Source organism: Portunus trituberculatus, chromosome 18, assembly GCF_017591435.1.
Source record: "Portunus trituberculatus isolate SZX2019 chromosome 18, ASM1759143v1, whole genome shotgun sequence".
NCBI lineage: Eukaryota > Metazoa > Arthropoda > Malacostraca > Decapoda > Portunidae > Portunus > Portunus trituberculatus.
This window is the reverse complement of record NC_059272.1, coordinates 20,680,986-20,703,013: the sequence shown is the minus strand read 5'-3', so window position 1 is coordinate 20,703,013 and position 22,028 is coordinate 20,680,986. Positions and strand designations below refer to the sequence as shown.

Below are 22,028 nucleotides of genomic sequence, written 5' to 3'. Positions count from 1 at the left end.
CACTACAAACACCTTTTGTGAATGCAGGATGGTTCTTACTTGAAGAATTAAGTAATAATTTAAAGCACAATTTCTTTAACAAGAGAAATAAGTTCTTGGCACATAATGTTTAGTGCAATTAACAAAAGGTGAAGTGACTCAAGTGACTACTTCAGTCTGCTATTTATATAAGCTTAAAACTCCACTAACAGCTTAAGTTTTAATTTGGCCATCAAAGAAGGTAGAGGGAAAAGAATATCTAACTCATACTTCTGAACTGATATTCTTGTCTTTACTCCTTGGGTGAACTAGGGGCCATGTTTCAGCATATGACACATCAAAGCATTCTTCTGAGAGGAACGGTACGGGCATTTTGAACAAGTGTAAGGCTTTTCGCCTGTGTGTATCCGAATGTGGATTTGTAAACTGTCCTTCCTGGCTGCACGGAATGGACAGTAAGGACAATTAAAAGGTTTTTCTCCTGTGTGGGTCCGAATGTGCAATTTAAGATTATCCTTAGAAGCAGCACCATATGTACAAAAAGGACAGCTGAAAGGTTTCTCTCCGGTGTGGGTACGAATGTGCTTAGTAATGTGGTCTTTCCTGACTGCGGAATATTTACAGAAGGGGCACTGATGCAGCTTGCCGACCGCTCCTCTCCTGCTTTTCCGCGTGTCACCACTGATCAGTCCCACCTGTTGGGAATTTCCTAGCTTAGTTACAAGGGTCAGTCATAGATTACTTTATCAACTTAGAAACAAAATATATAAAGGTCAAGAATGAAGATCATGCTTTCATGACTAGAAGAACGGCTGATCTCTGAGTAATTCACCGTAGTAAAAGGTTCACAGAGCAAACAGCTGTACACCTTTATGAGAATAATTTCTTGAAATGAGTGACTTTTCTTGTACTGTGATATAAGTTACACATTTTACACACACTTAAATATTTGTTCCAAATGTATCTTACTTCTATGATTTTACAGCTCCTTAAGCTGAGTCAGAGAAGAGCGAGAAGGGAATCTTCCAGTCTCCAGAACACATGAGTTACACACTAAAGCCTTAAAATTAATTGTTTGACACATTTATACTTAAAAGTTTTTATACTGACCATAGAAAATTATTTAAAATCTACCATTGTATACAATAATTTATCAAAACAGCTCTACATCTCATGAACGTCCACAGGGAATGGCAGCTCCAGTGTGCCACTGCGACGCTCTGGTCCACGGCCGAGACGGAATGCTGACGCAGCAGCCAAAGGTGAAAAGTGATACTTTCTTAAGTAGATTTGTTACTCTGTTACACTGCTTCCTTATGATGCAACATTCTCCAAAGTAATTCATAGTAACTTAAATACAGTCTGACACAAATGCCATTACACAATGTGTGTGTGTGTGTGTGTGTGTGTGTGTGTGTGTGTGTGTGTGTGTGTGTGTGTGTGTGTGTGTGTGTGTGTGTGTGTGTGTGTGTGTGTGTGTGTGTGTGCATATCTTGAATCTCTATCATTTTGATAATTATGTTCTGGACATGTTTATGTACTTACATGCAAAGATATGAAGATGTGTGTGTGTGTGTGTGTGTGTGTGTGTGTGTGTGTGTGTGTGTGTGTGTGTGTGTGTGTGTGTGTGTGTGTGTGTTTTCTGCCGTTAAGATATTCAATGGCACTAGAAAGGCACAGACAGGGTGGCTTCTTCAACCTTACTTGTGTGGAGGAATCAATTCACAGTACAACTGCTTTCCATTACTCTAAGAATATGTGTAAGTATGTAAGCAAAAAAGCTTCTACTTATTACAAATCTGCACAGGATTCCTCTGAAAATTAGAAAACAGCAATCTGCTGTATTCAGACATGATCCACTTGTGCTGTCTTCATATCTGTCCTTCATTATTGAACATTTGAATCTACACACTGTGACTATGGTCCTGCCCTGGCAGCACCGCCTCAGTGTGAAAGGAGACAAGAAGCTCTTAAAGCCATCAAAAGCTCCAAATGCAATCATGTAAAGTGTACCATGCCAAGATGAGTGTTATACTGAGCTTGACAGTGTCACTGAATCTATGCCTCTCTTAATTGGTCTCCTAATAATATTGTATCTATTTTATATTTTGTACTATATTACTTTACATTCACTGGGCTACAATAGATAATCATTAACAAACTTTTCATTCAAAAAGATAGTTAAGTCAAAATCTGTTTTGTCTACTTACTGTCATTAATGCAAGTTCAGCTAGATGTTTCTTGCCCCTGGGCAGGGCAGGCCAGCTACACTACATGCTTAACTCTAGTTGAACATGATCAGCTACACATACTACATATAAATAAATGTAGGAATAGTTTATCTATACAATTTAAATTATCCTGCATGCACAAGCACACACACACACACACACACACACACACACACACACACACACATAATAATAATAATAATAATAATAATAATAATAATAATAATAATAATAATAATAAATAAATAAATAAATAAATAATAAAATAAATAAATGAATAAAAATAAATAAATAAATAATAATTAAAGAGTTTTTATATGAGAATGTGATCTGGGATATAAGTTCCCTCAATATTAGTACTCACTCAAGAGCCATTTATGTGTTTGTCTTCAAGATATGAGTGGTGCAATTACTTAACATACAGACCTGACATGTCTTGCAAAATTTGTAGAAATACAGGTCTTGTTAGTAAAATACTTTATATGGATATCTTGTAAGTAAAAAGGAAGAGAATGTTATCTAAAAATTTCATATTTGAAATAATGTAAAAGTATGAGTCAGACCTATATAAGATATAAAAAACAGGATAGTTTTGGTAAAGATCATTCTTGTAATATATAGTGCTTGTGCATTAACACTTGTATATGCATGCGCACACACACACACACACACACACACACACACACACACACACACACACACACACACACACAAAATTATAAGTAGATTTTGGCATCACTAACACTGACCCAACACAACAGACTGGTTCTCTACCACCACTACTCTACAGTAAGCCTACGCCTAACTGCCGTGCATCTCCCTGGTGTCCTGGGATCCAATCGCATCTCTTGGCAGCACTTCAAATATTCCACAACTCCGTTATTCTGATGATAGCTCTGCTTGGATATAAAACTGTTAAGATGGTGTTCTTGCTGTAGGAAGATGGCAGCTCAGCCTTGAGAGAGGACATACTAGTCACAGAAAAGAGTTCAGTCTAAGGAACCAGACACGACATGAAGTGTGATATATCTTCTGGCCTGTACATAGAATGAATTTTGTCAGCAAAACATGTAAACAAATAAGAATTAATTGCTAGCATTTGCTTTCCTCAGCAAAAGCATACTTGTCTTTAATTTAAAATATGCAAAATACTGTATATGTGGAATGTAAATAATAAAATTATGGAAAAAATTATTATAAGGGCAATTGTTTGTGAATGATTAGTGAAATAAGTTAAGGGTCTTTAAGTTATTGACTAGAAATCTGTACACTAGCAAAGTTCTTTATGTTTCTTTAAGAGGTGACACTTAAAAGCTGACCTCTGTGAAGCCCGGTAGGGGCAACTGGGACAAGAGTACGGTTTCTCGCCAGTATGAATCCGAACATGATTATTTAGCGTGTGCTTGGTTGACGAGCGGAAGGGACAGTGAGGGCATGAAAAAGGTTTCTCGCCAGTGTGGGTGCGAATGTGTTGGATCAGCTTGTCTTTCTTTGTGGCACAGTATGGACAAAAGGGACAAGTGAAGGGCTTCTCGCCTGTGTGAATGCGGACATGGTTGAGGAGCCTGTCTTTGGTGGTGAAACTGTGAGAGCAATAGGAACATTTATAGGGTTTCTCTCCCGTGTGTGTTCTTATGTGCTTAGTCATGTGATCTTTCCTATCTGTGGAATATTTGCAGTAAGGGCACTGATGCAACTTCTTGACAGCTCCTTCCTTGCCATGCCTCCAGCCATCATTCTTCAGTCCCACCTGTTGGGAATGCCTCCCTTAATTACTGTCATCAGTCAACTTCTACACTAATAACTTATCATTGTATTTCATAAACACCATTTAAGGACTATTAACTATGGTTATCATGCAACTGAGAGGGTTGCACACTTGCATGCAACACAAATCATTATATAAATAGGGCATACATATTCCAACCTGCCATCCAGTTCATCTACCTTGGTCACAACATTGTCATTCATCTGTCAGTGTGTGGCAGTCACGTGTCACAGGTCTGGGAGCCACACTAATTCTCTTCAGTAATTTCCAAGTCTTAAACTAATACCTAAGTTATTCTGAGCATTCATAAATGTTAAGAGTACTTTATGAGTTCAAATCTACACAAGTGAAAATTTTTGCTAAAAATGCTGGACAAGTTAAAAATTTTAAAGCTTTACTTCAAAATATTCATAAAATGCTGAAGCAAATCTATATCAGTATCTAAGTCTGTCTTTAGTCAAGATACAAAACTCCCTGTAACTGCACTGTTGGCAGGACTGTCACTGGTCAAGACTGGTGGTCTATCGATTTTCAGCAGCATGGATTCGTAAATGGTTGTTTAAGGTATTTTTAGTTGAACACCGAAATGGGCAAAGAGAGCAATTAAATGGCTTTTCTCCAGTGTGGGTGCGAATATGCTGCCTCAGCTTGTCTTTCTTGGTGGCACTGTAGTTACAGTGAGGACAGGAAAAGGGCTTTTCGCCAGTGTGGGTGCGGAAATGGGATATCAGTTTGTCCTTAGTGGTGGCACTATAGGTACAGTAATGGCAGGTAAAGGGTTTCTCTCCAGTGTGAGTGCGAATGTGCTTAATGACGTGGTCTTTTCTATCTGTGGAATATTTGCAGTACGGACACTGGTGCACCTTGCTGACCGCTCCTCTCCCGCTACTCTTCTCATTGTTTTGTTCCACCTGCAGGGAATGCCTAACTTAATTATTGTCATCTTTCAAATCCAAATCTACAACTTAAGTTTATGAAATAATGATTAGCTAATTTATACATTGCATGCATGTAAAGTATAGACTAAATTTAAATGTACAAATTAATTTACTTTATCACTTAATTAAATCTAAATTACTGCTAAGTTTAAAGATAAGATATTAGTTGCCAGACTAGGGAGGGGAGTATTTAAAAATAAACCACAAATGTCAAAGGAGAGGATGTAAAAATAATGTGAGCAGAGAGAAGTGGCCAGTATGTGCTGGGCTCTCCAACCCTCAACAATATGTGAGCTTGTCAACACTAACAGCAGCAGCAGCAGCAGCAGCCGGAGCAATAACAATGTACTTTTTGCCAAACATGCATTTACTCATAAATGGAAATAATAAATATCTCACTGCCTAATTATCACTTTCAATGCTCCCATGTTATCTCCATTCATATACATACAACCTTCTTCCAAGATGGGAGAGCTTCTTGTAAACAGAGGTAAGTTACTGAATATTTCTTAATAAGGCATTTCTGCATTTAGATTTGTCTCATATCATAATGCTCCTGTATGATACATGTGTGTATGTGTGCGCATGTCATGTTGGAGAAGTTTCACAAAGTAATGGTGATCACAAGATTATGAGAATTACCCTTAATTAATTTGTGGAAAAATATTATGTATGTGTAAGCTGTACTCGATATCATTATAACCAATGCATACATTTAAAGAGAAAACTGTACTCAGTTAGTGAGCACTGTAAGTAATTCTAATCATGAAATCTCTTTCTAGTTATTTTTTCTGAGCATCAAAGTTTACTAACTCTACATTAAACTATTTTTCACTGAAAAAAAAAAAAAAAAGGAAAACCAAATATAAATGAACAAATAAAAACTTTATCATGCAAATGAATGAGAGTTAACAAGAAGCAGGTTGCACCACACCCTAAAGTTCCCACCACCAATCAGAGCACCAGGAAGCAGGTTCAAGTTCCCAACTAGGCAATACCAAGAATATCAAGCTAATTAATATACAACATGAACTATGCCATGGAAAGGAGCCAGGTAAACTGTCTTTTCACCAATGGAGCACAAAACATAGGCAGGTCTGTGGTGATAATGAGCCATCAATGCTACAGGTCAGTTCATTTATCTATGGATACTTGTGTATTTAAAAAGTTTCCATAGTTCTATTCACCATTCTTCCTATACACTTCTAAGCTGCATCCATGTATGTTTTGGTCTCAATGTAAGTACATACTTTTAGGAAATCTTCCACATATAATACAATGCACAGCTATGTAATAAGGCTAAAGAAATTATAAAAATGTTTCTTATATTTTTATTTTCATTACAAAATCTATTAACTTCATTATAATCTATGTCATATGACTATCATTACTGAGAAATTCATGAAACTGTCACAAAAATAAGGTGATCATATTACTAACTGAGCAAGAAATCCTCATTGGCCCTGAACTCCACTGGTGTGCTACAATGACCACACCAGTGTTGCCAGGCAGTGAAGGTGGTCTGCCCTTCCCCATCTTCCAAATACTAGTTGGGAAAGAGCTAAGTATAAAACCTGTCAATGTTAAAATCCTCCCTGAAACTGGAGATTTGGCATATATACTTTTTTATTTGTTGGCATAGAAGGTTGCTTTGAGAGATGATGGACAATGGCTGCAAAGTCTCCTCTAGAAAATGTGCATATGCATATCACCAGAAGGAAGAAAAATCTTGTTCTTAAAATCATTATTGCTTAATGATTATAATTTCATCTTTTCTTATTTCTTGGACTTCACCTTACAACTGGGCAAAATAAAAATGCAGAGAACTTGTCTCTAAAATCCTGATGGTGATATTTGTCTCGTTCTGTAACAATGCAATGATCACAATACTGTAAACATCACCTGGACTCAGCTCAAGGTAGTGACTGATCCCCTGGCCGGCAATTTGGTTCAGATCACTTTCTTAATGTTTATTCAGAAATGTGATGTTACAATGGTGGACAGTGGCATGACCACAATGATATAAAAACAACAGGAAATCAAAAACTGTTGTACTTGCTCCAACATCATTTGTTATATAATGTAATACTAAATTTGAACTATTATAGGTTGTGACACTTCTCCCTATCTTCTTCCCCATGTCACAAATTTGGTTCTCAACTTGTGAAAACATTTGATTTCACTTATCTTTCCTGGAATACTATAGTAGTAGTATAATACAATATTGTAAGCTGCAGTCATACTTTTCAATGTTATCTGCATTTTGTTTTTGCATTAGAAAAGCTTTTTAAACAACTAAATAATTAACTGAATAGTCAGTTTTCTAAGAGTGTAATAGAGCTGCATAGTAGAGGCTCATTCCATAGAAACCAACAAAACAGTACATGGTTGACCCAAGCCAAAGTCAATCCACAGTCTCCATAACCTCAAACAAAATAAATAAAATAAAATAAATAAGAAAAAATAATAATAATAATGAATAAAAAAAAAAATAATAATAATTGCAGGAAAGATGAAAGCTATACAATAACTTGGCAAGAAATAAAACCAACAGTTTAGCTAACAGTTAACACTAAACATTTGAACCAGTAAGATCCATTGGCATCTCTTAGGTCAGTATTCAATCTTAATTACTCTGTCAATAAATTTTCCCCTTGCAATTTGGTTCTGATCAACTCATGACTTCTGGATACAGCCATGCTGTTGTCCTCATGCTTGCTAAGGTGGTACCTCAAAGTGGACGAGTGAGAGGCTCGGTAAGGACACAAGGAGCATGCAAAAGGCTTCTCCCCAGTATGTACTCTCATGTGTTGAGTAAGACAGTACTTGGTGGCTGAGCGATAGCTACAATGAGCACAGCTGTAAGGCTTCTCGCCAGTGTGTCTGCGAATGTGTTTCCGCAAGTGATCTTTCCTAGCAGTAAAGTGACTACAAAATGGGCAGTGGTGCACCTTGTTGCTGGCCGCTCCCCGAGTAAATCTGGCACCACCTTGCTCCAACTCTACCTGTAGGGAATGCCTTCTTAATTACTGGTATCTCAATACACTCAAAGCCTTTACTTTCACTAACAATTATCATTGAAATGATAATTGATCATTGGTGATAACAGGAAACATATTCTGAGAGGGTGCCCCGGAATGTTGATGACAAAGACTCATCTCGTGACTGATGAACGATGCATTTTCATGAAAATGAAGATGTGCGGGAGGAAATGTTACTTATGATACTCGAGATATGAGAGGAAATTTCCATTCCAACTTCCATCATATTATTGTACATGAGGGATTAACTTCAGGAAACTAATAAATACCTCAATAATTTCAAAGTTCTCTAGAAAACTATGCACTAATCTTAAATATGGATTCTTAGCCACTATAATCTAAAGTATATAAATATACATTAGAACTTGTATTGTACATTACACCCATATAAAACTATGTGCCTCTAATCATTACAAAATAGCAAGACTGTTAAAAATTATTTGGTAATTTAATCTTAACAATAACTACATTGGACCCACCAACAACAACTCCAACAAATATGAGCTTCATTTTCAGTGGTGCCAACACAGCAGCAGTCATGTTTGCTAAGCCTGAGGGTCTCCACACCAACTTCCCTCCACTCCCTAGTAAGAAACAGAAGTTTCTTACTAGCACTGCTGCAGTGAGGCCTGAGTGTGTGGTGTGCACTATAACTATAACCTAAGCCTTCAGGCAGGTGCACAGAATACTGCTTAACTCATAGTGGTAGTTTTAGTGCTAATATAAAAACTGGCAACATACCAGTGTTAGGACTTCCAAGAGTCCACTTTGAACTTTGTAACCATTTCCTGACTTTACTTTGGGAAAATTACTAATATGCACTGATGTGTGTGTGTGTGTGTGTGTGTGTGTGTGTGTGTGTGTGTGTGTGTGTGTGTGTGTGTGTGTGTGTGTGATATAATATACTATAAAGTTTTTTGTCTAGGGAAAAAGGCCATGACTGGCAAAAAGTATTGGTGTTTACAATTCATATATGGAACTCCATGACTGGAGAAAGAACCCATCTTCTCAAACTGTTTCAAGGACAATAGAAATTAAATTATATGGGAATGCATACATTTTTGATAAACGTGATGCCCTAAATTCTTAGGTTTTGTGCTTCAGTAAATGACATTGCAGAGCAGACTTTTGTGATGCCCGGTAGGGACAGAGGGAACAGTTGTAGGGCTTCTCCCCTGTGTGAATTCTAATGTGCTTGTTCAAGGCGTATTTTGTAGCAGAGCGGTGGGGGCAGTGGGTACAGACAAAGGGTTTCTCTCCAGTGTGTGTACGTATGTGCTTTGACATATGGTCTTTTCTAACTGTGGTGTGATTGCAGTAGGGACACTGGTTCACCTTGCTGCCCGCTCCTCTTCCGCTATTCCTCGAACCATCACTGTAGGCTTCCACCTGCCGGGAACGCCTAACTTAATTACTGCCGTCATTCTGTGGCTATATTACCATAATTAAATTAAAATTACTGAGAAAAGTATACTGAATAACTTCCAAGTTAAAATAAAAATCAAGAAACATGCCAATGTTCAAAATTATCAAAATACTAAATGCTTTTGACTGGTTTTCATAGACCTTATGTCTACAAAATTTTAAATTATCAGCATCATTAATGAAGGATGAGTAACTTAAAAATAAATCAAAAGAAAAAGAAAAGCAGTATCCATAAAACCAAAAGACTGAACTTACTTCATTTGCATGAGTGAAAACCTCATGTTCACACAACATATCAAGTCAAGAAAACAGAGTACCATCTGAAATTTTATTGAATATGATTCTCATGAGGATGATGATGAACTAAACAATTACTCAGAGTTCATGTAATGCAGAAACCTTTACACACAGCATTCACTCACACTCTGTCATACATCACACAATCTTACAAAATATTCAACAAGTCTCTAAGTTCAAACCTACAATGGAGATGGTTGGAAATATAAATGTCTCAGATACTTCAGACTTGACTTTGTTTCATGATGAACAACCCCACACCATATTGCAAGTGACTGAACAAGAGAGCTTATGTTATAGTATAGATGCTTTCCACACAAACTATTTGAGTTTTCTGAACAGAAACATGTAGGCATAGCACAAGGTTCCTGTATACGATTCTGTTTACATGTATTTCCCTGCTACTAAAATTCGAAGAAAAGCAAATCAGGACAATTTCTCATTTCTTATGTGTCAACATGTGAGTCATTAAAGTTGACCTCTGGGAGGCCCGATAGGGGCAAAGGGAGCAAGAGTATGGTTTTTCCCCTGTGTGGATTCGGATATGATTGATGAGTGTGTGTTTTGTACTAGCACAGTAGGAGCAGTGTGGGCAAGTGAATGGCTTCTCTCCTGTGTGTGTGCGAATGTGCTTTGTCATGCAAGCTTTCCTAAACGTGGAATAAGCACAGTAGGGACAGCGATGCACTTTGCCAGCCACCCGTCTCTCGCTAAGCATCGGTGCCTCAGAGCTCAAGTCCACCTGTTGGAAATGCCCCTGTTATTGGCATCACTCTAGTATTACATTCACCTTGCTTTCTACAAGCACATGAAAATTAAAAGTTATTAGCTCACTAGTCTACATGCAAACAGGGCATGTGACCTCTCAACCCCAAATGAAGAAACTTTCTTTGGCAGAAGTCAGGTTCCCTTAACCATCCCAGCCAGATTAACTAAAAAGGATACCAAGAAATAAAAACAGTAAGACGATACATATTGTGTGAATGTGACCAAAGAAACAAAGCAAACACTCAGCACCAACATGATATAGTAAGATATACAATCTTGATTACCTACAAAGATAATTTGGCCTATACAAGGACTATTCAAGTATTTTTACCTTTTTAACCTGGGGGGTCGCTATGCACTCCTATCCAATAGATGTAAATATATGTCTTTGTCTTTATTGGTGCACTTCACATCCAAGAGATGTAAACATGTCCTGTTTAATTCTAGCTTACTAGAGCATGAATACCTTTTCTGACATGGATTGTTTTATAAATAACAATATGGGTAACAAAATTAAACAGTAACAAAGAAATTCTACTGGGAGAACTTTCCAGGCATATCCTTATCTCTCACACACACACACACACACACACACACACACACACACACACACACACACACACACACAAGGGGAGGAGGGGCATTAAGTCTTACCACCTTCACCAACCAATTCTGTCTCTTTTATCATTCTACAACTGGAAAGTTTTTTCTCCTCAAAGGAGGACTAGCTCACTCACTCCTCCAAGGAGGAAGACCTTTTCTTTGATGACCAAAGACTTCCTCAGCCAGCCACCCCAGAGGAATAAAATAATGTAAGAGAATATTGTCCAAATTATTTCATTATGAAGGAAAATTCATATTATTGAGATGCTTTGTCGGTGTGAAAAACACTGATTTCATAGTGCATTTTTTCATACACGATACTTGACTATTTGGTTCAGTTTTACATTGGAATCATTGTTAGATACACCCTGGGGCGAGAGGGTTAAGCCAAGCTGAGTAACAGTAAATGTGGTCACAGGACAGAATCAGCAAAGTTCTTTTCCTGTATGTTACAACTAGATAAACAAACAACAGCACCATTAAAATTTCCAACAGCAAATTACCAACATTTGCTAGACCTGCTTCTGTATTCATTTGTGACAGCTTGCAAAATAAAAAAAAATGATCGAGTAACTGCAGAATAATCAACACTGCACACAGTAAATCATTAAAATGTATTATATTTACAAAAAATTTACTCTCGTATATCTACTTCAAGAATCTCTTTCCTAAAATCACAAGACTAATTTAACAGCACCAAATAGTTTCACTTCCTATTAATTACAGGGAAACAAAACTCCCACCCAGTAAGACTAGAACATAAGGTTAAATAACCATATTTCTCAAATATTCCTCTCCCAAATCTAGTCCAACTACACTTAGTGGAGTTAGGCATATCTTGTAACATCTGTCTTCTCTATCTGCACAGGATAACTACAAAACACCAAACAGTATCAATTTGTCTGATAAGTTATGAACCACCTATACTTTCAAGTTTCCTTCTCAGAAAATTAAGAAGGTAGTGACATTCTTTAGTTTCATCAAGCTGTAAATGAATTTGTGATTTCAATCACAAATCATATTTCTATCCAAATTCTATTCATATCCCCAAGCCAACTAAAATAATAAAAAATTTTAACAAGTAAATTTGTTAACTTCCATGTATGTATAACCTCCCAATATCAATTTTATGCAGTATCATCACTCGCTGAATACCTAAAGATATCATGGTTTCAAACCAATAACAAACAACAAATCCCACCACTTGCACATGACAAAACCAGACAATGACATCCACTTCATCACTGCCTTTTCTACCATTTTTGTAAACTCGGATAAGTAGATGAGAATGATTCCTCTTTAATGAAATGTTCTTTGAAAAACGAGGAAGGTTACACATCTAACCAGCTTTTAGGAAAATTAAAGTAGATTAATAGAAAAACAGCCCACTTCAAAGAAAATACACATGGTGGAAAGCACTTCCGCAACACTGGCTCTGGTACCAACAAAATTAACTCATCATGTGTACAATATTATTAGTGACATATTTTAAAGAAATATGGTCCCATATATTACAAGCAATAATGGAAGAATAATTCTAAGACCAAGAAAACAAATTAATACTCATAAAAAAACAAAATGCATAAAATTCATTCACTAACAAAGAACTTAGTATCTGGAATATTAGAAATCACTTGTTTGAAGGAAGATCCCAACAGTGCCAGCAAAGCACACTATATTTCTATCTATCTATCTATCTATCTATTTATTTATTTATCTATCTATCTATTTATTTATCTATCTATCTATCTATTTGTGTGTATATATATATATATATATATATATATATATATATATATATATATATATATATATATATATATATATATATATTATCTCCCCTTCAAATATTATCTATGAAAAAAAGTTGTGAATTGGCAAAAATATAGAATATATATATATATATATATATATATATATATATATATATATATATATATATATATATATAATGCATCAAATTGTACCAAAAAAATCTGCCAAGTTGGTTATAAAATGGATATCTAAGCAATGTAATACAAAAAGATGGTTGGTTACCTGGTTATCTATTTAATAAGCACCAACTTCAAACTAAAAATAAGCTTCTCTTGCTTTTCATCCTGTCACAGTAACTGCCAAATGTACACCCTTACAAAGCTATAGTAACAATCCTTCCTTTCCTGTACCACATTTCTATCACACATAAAATGTTAGAACACGTGACAATGTACAAATATAGGAACAATAATGAAGTAGTGCTAATTGACATCCAGTGTGGCCAAGGAGTGGCTCAGGATTTGTGAGTCAGCAAGTGATTGATGAGGGCAGCACGCTGAGCCCCTCGATAAGGACACAGGGAGCAACTGTACGGCTTCTCTCCGGTGTGAATCCGCACGTGGTTGCTCATGGCATACTTAGTGGAGGATCGGTAAGGACAGTGAGGGCAGGTAAAGGGCTTTTCTCCCGTGTGTCTACGGATATGTTTGGTCAGGCCGTGCTTCCTAATGGTAGAATATGAACAGAAGGGACACTGATGGATGGTGACGACAGCTTCTCTCCCTCTAATTCTTGTACCATCTTTGTTCAGTGCCACCTGTCGGAAAGCCTAACTTAAGTATTACAGTACAAAAAACAAGACAATTTGTCACAGGTAATTTCCCATTCCAACACCTCTATCTGTTCACTGCTCTCCTTTCTGAAAACAGTGCCACTGTTAAGGATTACTGTATGCTCCTAGTGGAATGCCTGGCAAAGCTGATAAAAGCTGATAGTTTGCTCTTAGTGGAATGCTTCGCAAAGCTGATAAAGACTGCCAAAAAAAATAAGTAAATTGTGGTGTTACCGTAGAATAGCTGCTGTCTGAAAGCACAAATATTACATTTTTGGAAGTAATCACATGAAAAATAAAGCAAATGCCTTGACCATACTTAAGCATAACACGGGCATATTTCACTTCAGCAGTGAGCTTTAAACTATAACAATTTTTCAGAAAGAATGAAAGATAACAAAAAAATTTTAACTTGTCTCATTTTTTGTACATGTAATGATAACTGAAAAATTCTTAGCCATCCCACCCCATTATCAATCTCTTCCTCCAATCCTTCGAACATTTTCAATTCAGAAAGCATGTCAGTAACACTTTTGCCACTCCTCACATAACAAAGACACTCATAAACTGTCAAAATAAGACCAATTCAGAACTATCTTTTTAAGATATAAAAACATCAAAATCCAAAAATTTCACTTTTATTTTCTTAATAATTTGGACTTCTGCATTTCTGATAGTAACCATCCAAAGTTTTAAGATACCATTGAATCAGTCAATACATATGTGGTAATAAACTTTATCTATTTCTTCACACAATATACTTATTTCTTGTCCTCAAATAAAAAACACTATTTTTAAACTAATGCATTGTACATACCAATGAGGTTTATTCAGTGAAATCCAAAGGCTGAGTAAATGTAGATGCACATTCTCAAAATAAATGTTAAGATGACTGATGCTTTAACATATGGAACTGTAAGGCTGACCGATGTGAGGCTCGGTAGGGACAGCTAAAGCACGAGTACGGCTTTTCGCCAGTATGAGTACGAACATGTTGCCTCAAATTGTCTTTGGAGGCAGCACTGTAGCTGCAGTGCGGGCAGGTAAAAGGCTTTTCACCCGTGTGAGTTCGAATGTGCTTTGTCATGTGGTCTTTCCTAAGGGTAGAATACACACAGAAGGGACAGAGGTGCACCTTGCCGACGGCTCCTCTCTTCATATTGCGCGAGCCATCACCATTCAACCCCACCTGTTGGCAATGCCTAGCTTAATTAAGCACATTCTTATAGAAATTATAATGCTTCTATTCAGATTATTTAAGTGTATCAGGAAATAATATTGCAAAAAATAACCAATTTCTCATGACTTTTAGTTTGCCTTGGCTTGTCCCTTTATCCATTTACTAGTGTTGCATCTGGTCCCAACAAATAAATAATGAGATGCACATTTGGTTCATCAACAAATGTTCAAAAATTTATCCAAAAGAAACTTCTACTAAAATTTAAGCCAATAAACAAATTCTGATTCAAAATCTAACACTGCATCCTCAGCATGTGTCTTAAATGCCTCCTCTCGCTTACTTTTCCCATTTCTTTCCAGTTGTACACAGGCACGCGCGCGCACACACACACACACACACACACACACACACACACACACACACACACACACACAGGTAAGAAACCTTTGGGCAGATTTCTTTGCATTGTAGCCCTTGTTCACCTAACAGTGATTAGGTAGGATGTAGCATGTATGTTAGTATGTTTGTAATATGTGGATTTTCAACTACAAGACTGATAAACTGAATATCACTATATTAGTCTTAATAGGATAAGGAACAATTCAAGATAAACTCCAGATAAATATATATAAAAATGTTGAAACTCTGAATGAGATTGCTATCCTTCAGTCAGACAGGCAATGCAATAACAACACACATGGGGGGTTCACGATCTTTATTTGAAGATTACTTGTGGTGTTTCAGTACGTGAAACTGCAAGGCATATCTGTGAGAGGCCCGATAGGGACAGAGCAAGCAAGAGTATGGCTTCTCCCCCGTATGTACTCGTATGTGGTTAGTGAGAGTATTTTTAGTGCCAGAGCGATAAGGGCAGTGAGGACAAAGGAATGGTTTCTCTCCAGTATGTGTGCGTATGTGTTTGGTTACATGATCTTTCCTATCTGAGGAATAGCTACAGAAGGGGCACTGGTGAAACTTGCCGACGCCTCTCCTCCGGCTAAGCCTCGAACCATCACAGTTCAGTCCCACCTGTTGGGAACGCCTATCTTAGTTACAGACATCAATTACAGCAACAAATGCTGTCACATCAATATGGCACTCAAAAAATGTGAACAAACACCCTCCACGAGTTGTGGTACTCCTCACATAACACCACCATGTGTCCTACTGTAAATAAAAAATGCCTCTATAATTTCTGCCACACAAAAAATAAACTAGAATTTTGCAAAGCATATGTAATTTCCAGTACGTACATGTGTGTGTGTGTGTGTGTGTGTGTGTGTGTGTGTGTGTGTGTGTGTGTGTGTGTGTGTGTGTGTGTGTATACCTATTTAGAAAGTATTCCATCTTTATCTTTGTAGCAGGAGGCAAGATGAATGAGAGGTGCCACATCTAGTGGAAAACTTTAAAGTATGTGTGATCTTTCAGTTTTGTGTAAGAGTTGCTGACAAGCAGTCAGTGTGCATGGTTGTGTAATACAAATTCATTGCATTTTCACTTTACGTAGAATGAAACTTATCGAGCATTGTTTCTGCATTAAATTTTGTGAAAACTCGGAAATTATCTGATCATAATATCCAATTGTAACGAATCAAACGCTACTTCTGACCACTGATTGATCACTTCTGGCATTCGCTAATTTCAATATCAGTGACAGTTCTGCATATGCCCTTTCAATAAATGATTGAGTCAAATAACAAAACAACATTTATGTCCAAACTGTTTTCTCACAAGAAATTTCACATTGCATTGATACCATGCAATAACAAAAATAAATAAATAAATAAATATAAAAAACAAAAAAATAGAATAAAAGAATTTTTAAGTACACTAACAGTGATCTTGACTTCATGAAAACCATGATCACTGGTAATGTTTATTGGTGAACAGATACAACCCAGAAGCCAAAGCCAGTCAAAGAGTGCTCTTTCATGACAGCTTTAGGAAGTAAAGCTGATCAACAATACCTACACAACACAAAATACCTTTTCCATCCCAGGTATTCATATCATTGGAAATTGCAAATTCCCAAAACTTTTTCCACTGCAAATGTCAAACTGTGTATGTGAGAGCTCAATGCATAGGAAAGTTATACATAAATTACGCTTCATAACTAACAAGGAGTTTTTTTCTATTTACGACCTCTAAAACAATAACTACAGGGAAACAAAGAGAGCAAAAGTGATATAGATTCCCTTTCAGATTTGTTAATTACAGACCTGCAGCACATATTTCAACCCAACATATCCCATTAGAAATCATCTGTCTATAGATTCACCTCATCACTGATTACCAGAAACCCCTGTGCTATACTTGGCATCTGAACTGCAGCCCACTAACCTTGTTAATTTAATTTCATGCTTGCATGAATGAATGATAAAATGCCACTAAGGGTTGATGTTCTCTCCCAATGATTGACTTTCTCTTCCAGCTTTTCTGACAAACTAACTTCATATTCTAAATATAACCAATGCTTATTTTATGATACAGAATTACTTGCATCTAAGAAATCTGGTATCTTATAGATATATAAAGTTTTGATAAATAATAAAAAGCTAAATACTCTTAGACAAGAGGTAAGCATTGAATGGTGACTGTATATCAACACAATGAAATAATTAAAGAAAGTAATTTTGTTTCCTTTAGTATTTCACCTTTCATAAGATACACAGACCATTTCTGATCTCTTTGAACAAGCACACAAGCACACACCATAAGCAGGATTGCTTGACTTCCAATCCAGACAAGATATTCGTACATTGGTGTGTGTGTGTGTGTGTGTGTGTGTGTGTGTGTGTGTGTGTGTGTGTGTGTGTGTGAGAGAGAGAGAGAGAGAGAGAGAGAGAGAGAGAGAGAGAGAGAGAGAGAGAGAGAGAGAGAGAGAGAGAGAGAGAGAGAGAGAGAGAGAGAGAGCTCTGATACATTACTGTACTTTGCGAGTCCCATTCCCAAACATTCTTCCATTAAACCTTTGAATGTTTAGATCCACAATAGTGTGATGTACACCACATATAATGCCCCACAGCAGCATCAATATACTCAAGATAAAACTGCATCAAAGATAAAAGCCACCCACAAGTCAGACAAGTTTCATCTCTCATATTTCTAAATGAATTTCCAAAGCAGACCATTTGTTATCAACTTTGATTAAGTTCCCTAGTTATCTTTTTGCCTATCCAAACCATCAATCAACTAGTTATTTTTCATCTTCATCAGAGGCACCATCCCACATCAACCAAGGAACATAACCCAGTAGCCCAAAAGCACTGGTCACTCAGATTCCTCAGTATTTCATTTCAGTAATAGGAAGCAATTCTATGAGCATATAAACATCCCTGTCAGGAACTTTGTAAGGGACACTGCATCCGTAACAAATTTTTCTCATACCAAAAATTCTTCTGGGACAGTAGCAAAAGCACATAACTGTTTGTTTCAATTTTTCCTTGGATGCTCAATATTATGTTCCCTCAAATCAAACTGTTGCCAATAAAGATTGGTAGAAGTGTCTACTTTCAATATGGTAATACAAAGCCAGAGGGTTAAACTTCGAGTGTCACGTACACCAGTGTTCCCAAGAACAATATGGTCACAGCATGGATCAAAATATGACTTAACTTAACATACCAAAATGACAAAGATACTTAGCAACAGCATACATAACATACAACATTAATAGAATACCAAGTTAGAGGAGACAATCCTATGAACAGTGTATGTCCTGGATGCAAGACTTCCAGGAGGGGGAAAAATCATTAATCTCAACAACAATTATTGTGGCAATTTGTCTTAAAATGAGGTAAAGGCCTTTAGTTCCTCTCTATGTTAGCCTTGTAATTCTCACTGAGATGAAGATATCCAAACCTTATCTTAAATGCCAAGAAAGCTTGAAAATTTTCAATCATATTTTAGCAAAAAGATGTTATGTGCAAGGCCATTATAAGATGATAATTACTTTCACATGGTCCAAAAAACTGAATTCAAGATCCAGTCACTCGTTCTTAAATCTTAGATATTTTTTCATGCTAATACCTAATTTTTTATGTTCAAAATTTTATATTCATTGAAGCACCTTATCACAATCAACAGATTATAAAATTGGTGCCAAATACATGTTGCTCATTGCAACACTAAGTTTTCCAGGCTTATATTTTTTACACAAAATTAGGTAACATGTTTCTCCCTTCCCCATCTCAAAACATGCAATATAGTGTATGAGAGAACAATGCAAGGAATTTGAAAAAAATCAAAATATCTGATCATCCTTTGTAATAATACTGTCCCCAAGATTACATAACCTAAAAAACAAACTACAGAGACTCACAGAAGCAATGCTTTCCCTCTGTGGCTCTTATGTTGTTCAATTCACAGTTCAACTTACCCTTTACATCACCACTCACTTGTGCACCTAGTCCCCATACATATAAGTATCCACACCCACAAGCATTCTTTCTTGCCAAGCTTGTGGAATACTAAGGAAAAGGACAAATCTACACCACCCCATATTATGCAAGGATTAACTAAGGGCACTTTGCAACCAATCAGTGAGGTGTGCTTCAAATCCACAGTGACATAGTTGACTTAATCCTAACTTCTGAATTCACTAATAACTGGATGTTTGGAGGAACCTAAGAAAAGATTCTGTAGTTTATCTGGTGTCTCAGAGTGAGGGATTCCCACCCATTAGAGACTAATATGATTACTGACTTTACCAAATCATAACACACAAAGATGTCCCCGGACATAACTGGTTATAAAAAGAAATAAAATAATTTTTTTTTAAATCAAGTTTCACCAATGCAAGGAAACATGAACAAAGTGAATACCAAGTGTCTCTCAATCCAGCCAAGCAAAAAGAATTAGGATTGTGATGGAGTCCTACAATATGTGCATCTATCTCAACAAGTATGTGTATCTGAGGACTTAAAAGCTAAAGCATCAACATTGATCACCTCCATCATTATCTCCCTCCCACCCTATAAGACATCACACGATAAACAATAGAACAGCAAATAAAACTTTCACTAATCAATACCATATTTATCAATATACAATGTGAAGTCTTCAAATGGCAATCCTGAGTGGGGTTCTGGTGCAACCCTAAAATAAACTCAAAGATATACGATATGGAAAGAGAAAGACCTGATATTTATTCCTAGAAGGAATAGAAAATGTATGCAAAACAACAAAAAAATCTCAGGAGTGAAAAAAATAAAGGATACGCATACATAGAAAAAGGAAGGAGATATCCAAATTAATTTGATATGGACTATCATGGGATTGTCTCCTCTCAGTCCTACACTACTTCAGGATGTTGGGCAGTTGTCATCATCAGGGTGAGAACACAGGACCTCTTACAGAATTCAGTGGTAACTTGTTCATAAGAGCTAAAATTCAGCTTTCCTTTCCCTCCCTCCTATGACTGTTATCCAGGTGATACCATTTTCAGGTTATTACTCAAAACCATCAAGCTTTACTAAAAGGCCATATCAAAATCCCTTACTAAAAAAAAACAAAATAATACTGAAAAGGTCACCAATCTTCCAATAATTGGACTAATAAACCCCAGACTTGAAGCATCCAATTCTCCTCAGTGCATGATGACAACATCTGCCCTGCACAGAAATGACCTCCAACACTCACCATCTGGTGGGACTGCTGCGTGCCGTGGGGACCCGAGGAAGCTGGGTGCACCTCCTGGTTCCCATCTTCACTGTATCCTTCTAGCATGGAAAAACCACCACCAAGCTCCCCTGTTCCAAGCCACTGCAGCAAGAGAGCATCCAATCAGACTAGACCATATCTCATTTACACATAAATACTTTAATTTACACAAACATATCCAATGTACAATTAATATTTACATTATTTTCCATTTTGTAATATCTCATTCCTGATTAACATCTAAACTGTACAGCAAAAATTATGAGTTCTGTCTATCTCTCCAACAAAAATATTTCTCTCTCCAACCACATTTCTGCCATCCACTACAGGATACATACCCCCTGCATGCCAGATGGTCCTGCCAGCGCCTCCACCACAGCCTCATGAAGGGGTTGTGGGTGTTTGGCATCTAACTGGTGAGGGAACTTGCTACTTTGCTCTTCCCCTCCTGTGCTGGAGTCCCCACCACCCATCCCTCCATACTCTATCCTGGAGTCCATTCCTTCTCCCTGGTTGTCTTCTGAACCTTCGATAACTTCTTCTTTGACTAGAGATTCATCAACTGGCTCCTGTAAGATTAACATCATGTGAAAAAAATGTTATGAATCTTTTTATATGCATATACATTACAGATTTCTACAAATGAAATTTTAAAAGGCAACATCTAATAACATATGTCTAAATTCTAAGGTATTTAGTGCTTTCCTTCAATCTATAGTCCTCTGATCCAAGAGTCTATCAATCATCAGGTTTTGCAGAGACAATCAAAGTTATCAGAGGAACTGAATAATAGGGGAAAACAGTAAACAAAGTGGAATTGAGTGTCGGAAGATTACTTGACTTCTGGCCACCAATGAACCAATGGGAACTTGGGGCAACAGCAGTCTCACCAACCTGATTGTGCGAGGCTTCCTGCTTGGGAGAGCTGAACTCCACTGCTGGCTCCACTGGATCACCCACTCGCTGGTCTACACCATCTTCTCCTCTTTGGTCTTGACTATGAGACTTGGAATGGTCCCAGGTTTGATTGGACTCTTGGTGATGTTGGGGAGAGGAAGGGGGGCTCTCAGGGGGTGGTAATGAACTTCCCTGGGACGTGGAGCTCATTATGTCTTCTCTCCGTCTCCTTTTAGGGTGCGGACTACTCCGGTCATCCCGCGAACTCCATGGATATGCGTTCTTTTTGCTAAGTTCTTTCAAAGGAGGTTCATCAGGTACAGCCAAGCCCTTTATTTGTAACAACTCGGCAGCCTTTATTAGCCGTGCTAGGTCCTGCTGCAACACACTCACTACGCCATCATACATATAGCTCAGCAATGCCTCCATGTCTGCACACTTAATGTCTTTGAGAACCACTACAGGATGCTTACAAGGCGTGTGCTCAAACATCTTTTCAAAGTATTCACTGCACGTTGATAACACAAGTTTATGCACCGGATAAAACTTTCCCTCACATGCTAACGTTACATCTGTGTATCTCTCCTGTCAAGAGAAAGAAAGAGTTGCTGTGCTACACGTATATCTAACACATCCATGGATAGTTTCAAATT

The 22,028-nt window shown here is 37.2% G+C and overlaps 1 protein-coding gene across 5 annotated transcripts in view; it reads right to left on the bottom strand.

The window, feature by feature from the left end:
• LOC123505756 (zinc finger and BTB domain-containing protein 24-like) overlaps positions 1 to 22,028 on the bottom strand; it is a 60,115-nt gene that overhangs the window by 34,266 nt on the left and 3,821 nt on the right. For all 5 annotated transcript variants that reach the window (XM_045257410.1, XM_045257415.1, XM_045257412.1 and 2 more), the window contains exons 3-5: positions 21,373 to 21,960; positions 20,817 to 21,047; positions 20,458 to 20,580 (exon numbers count right to left, since the gene is read on the bottom strand). In XM_045257410.1, coding sequence (XP_045113345.1) covers positions 20,458 to 20,580; positions 20,817 to 21,047; positions 21,373 to 21,960 — 942 coding nt within the window. The remainder of the gene's footprint in view (positions 1 to 20,457; positions 20,581 to 20,816; positions 21,048 to 21,372; positions 21,961 to 22,028) is intronic.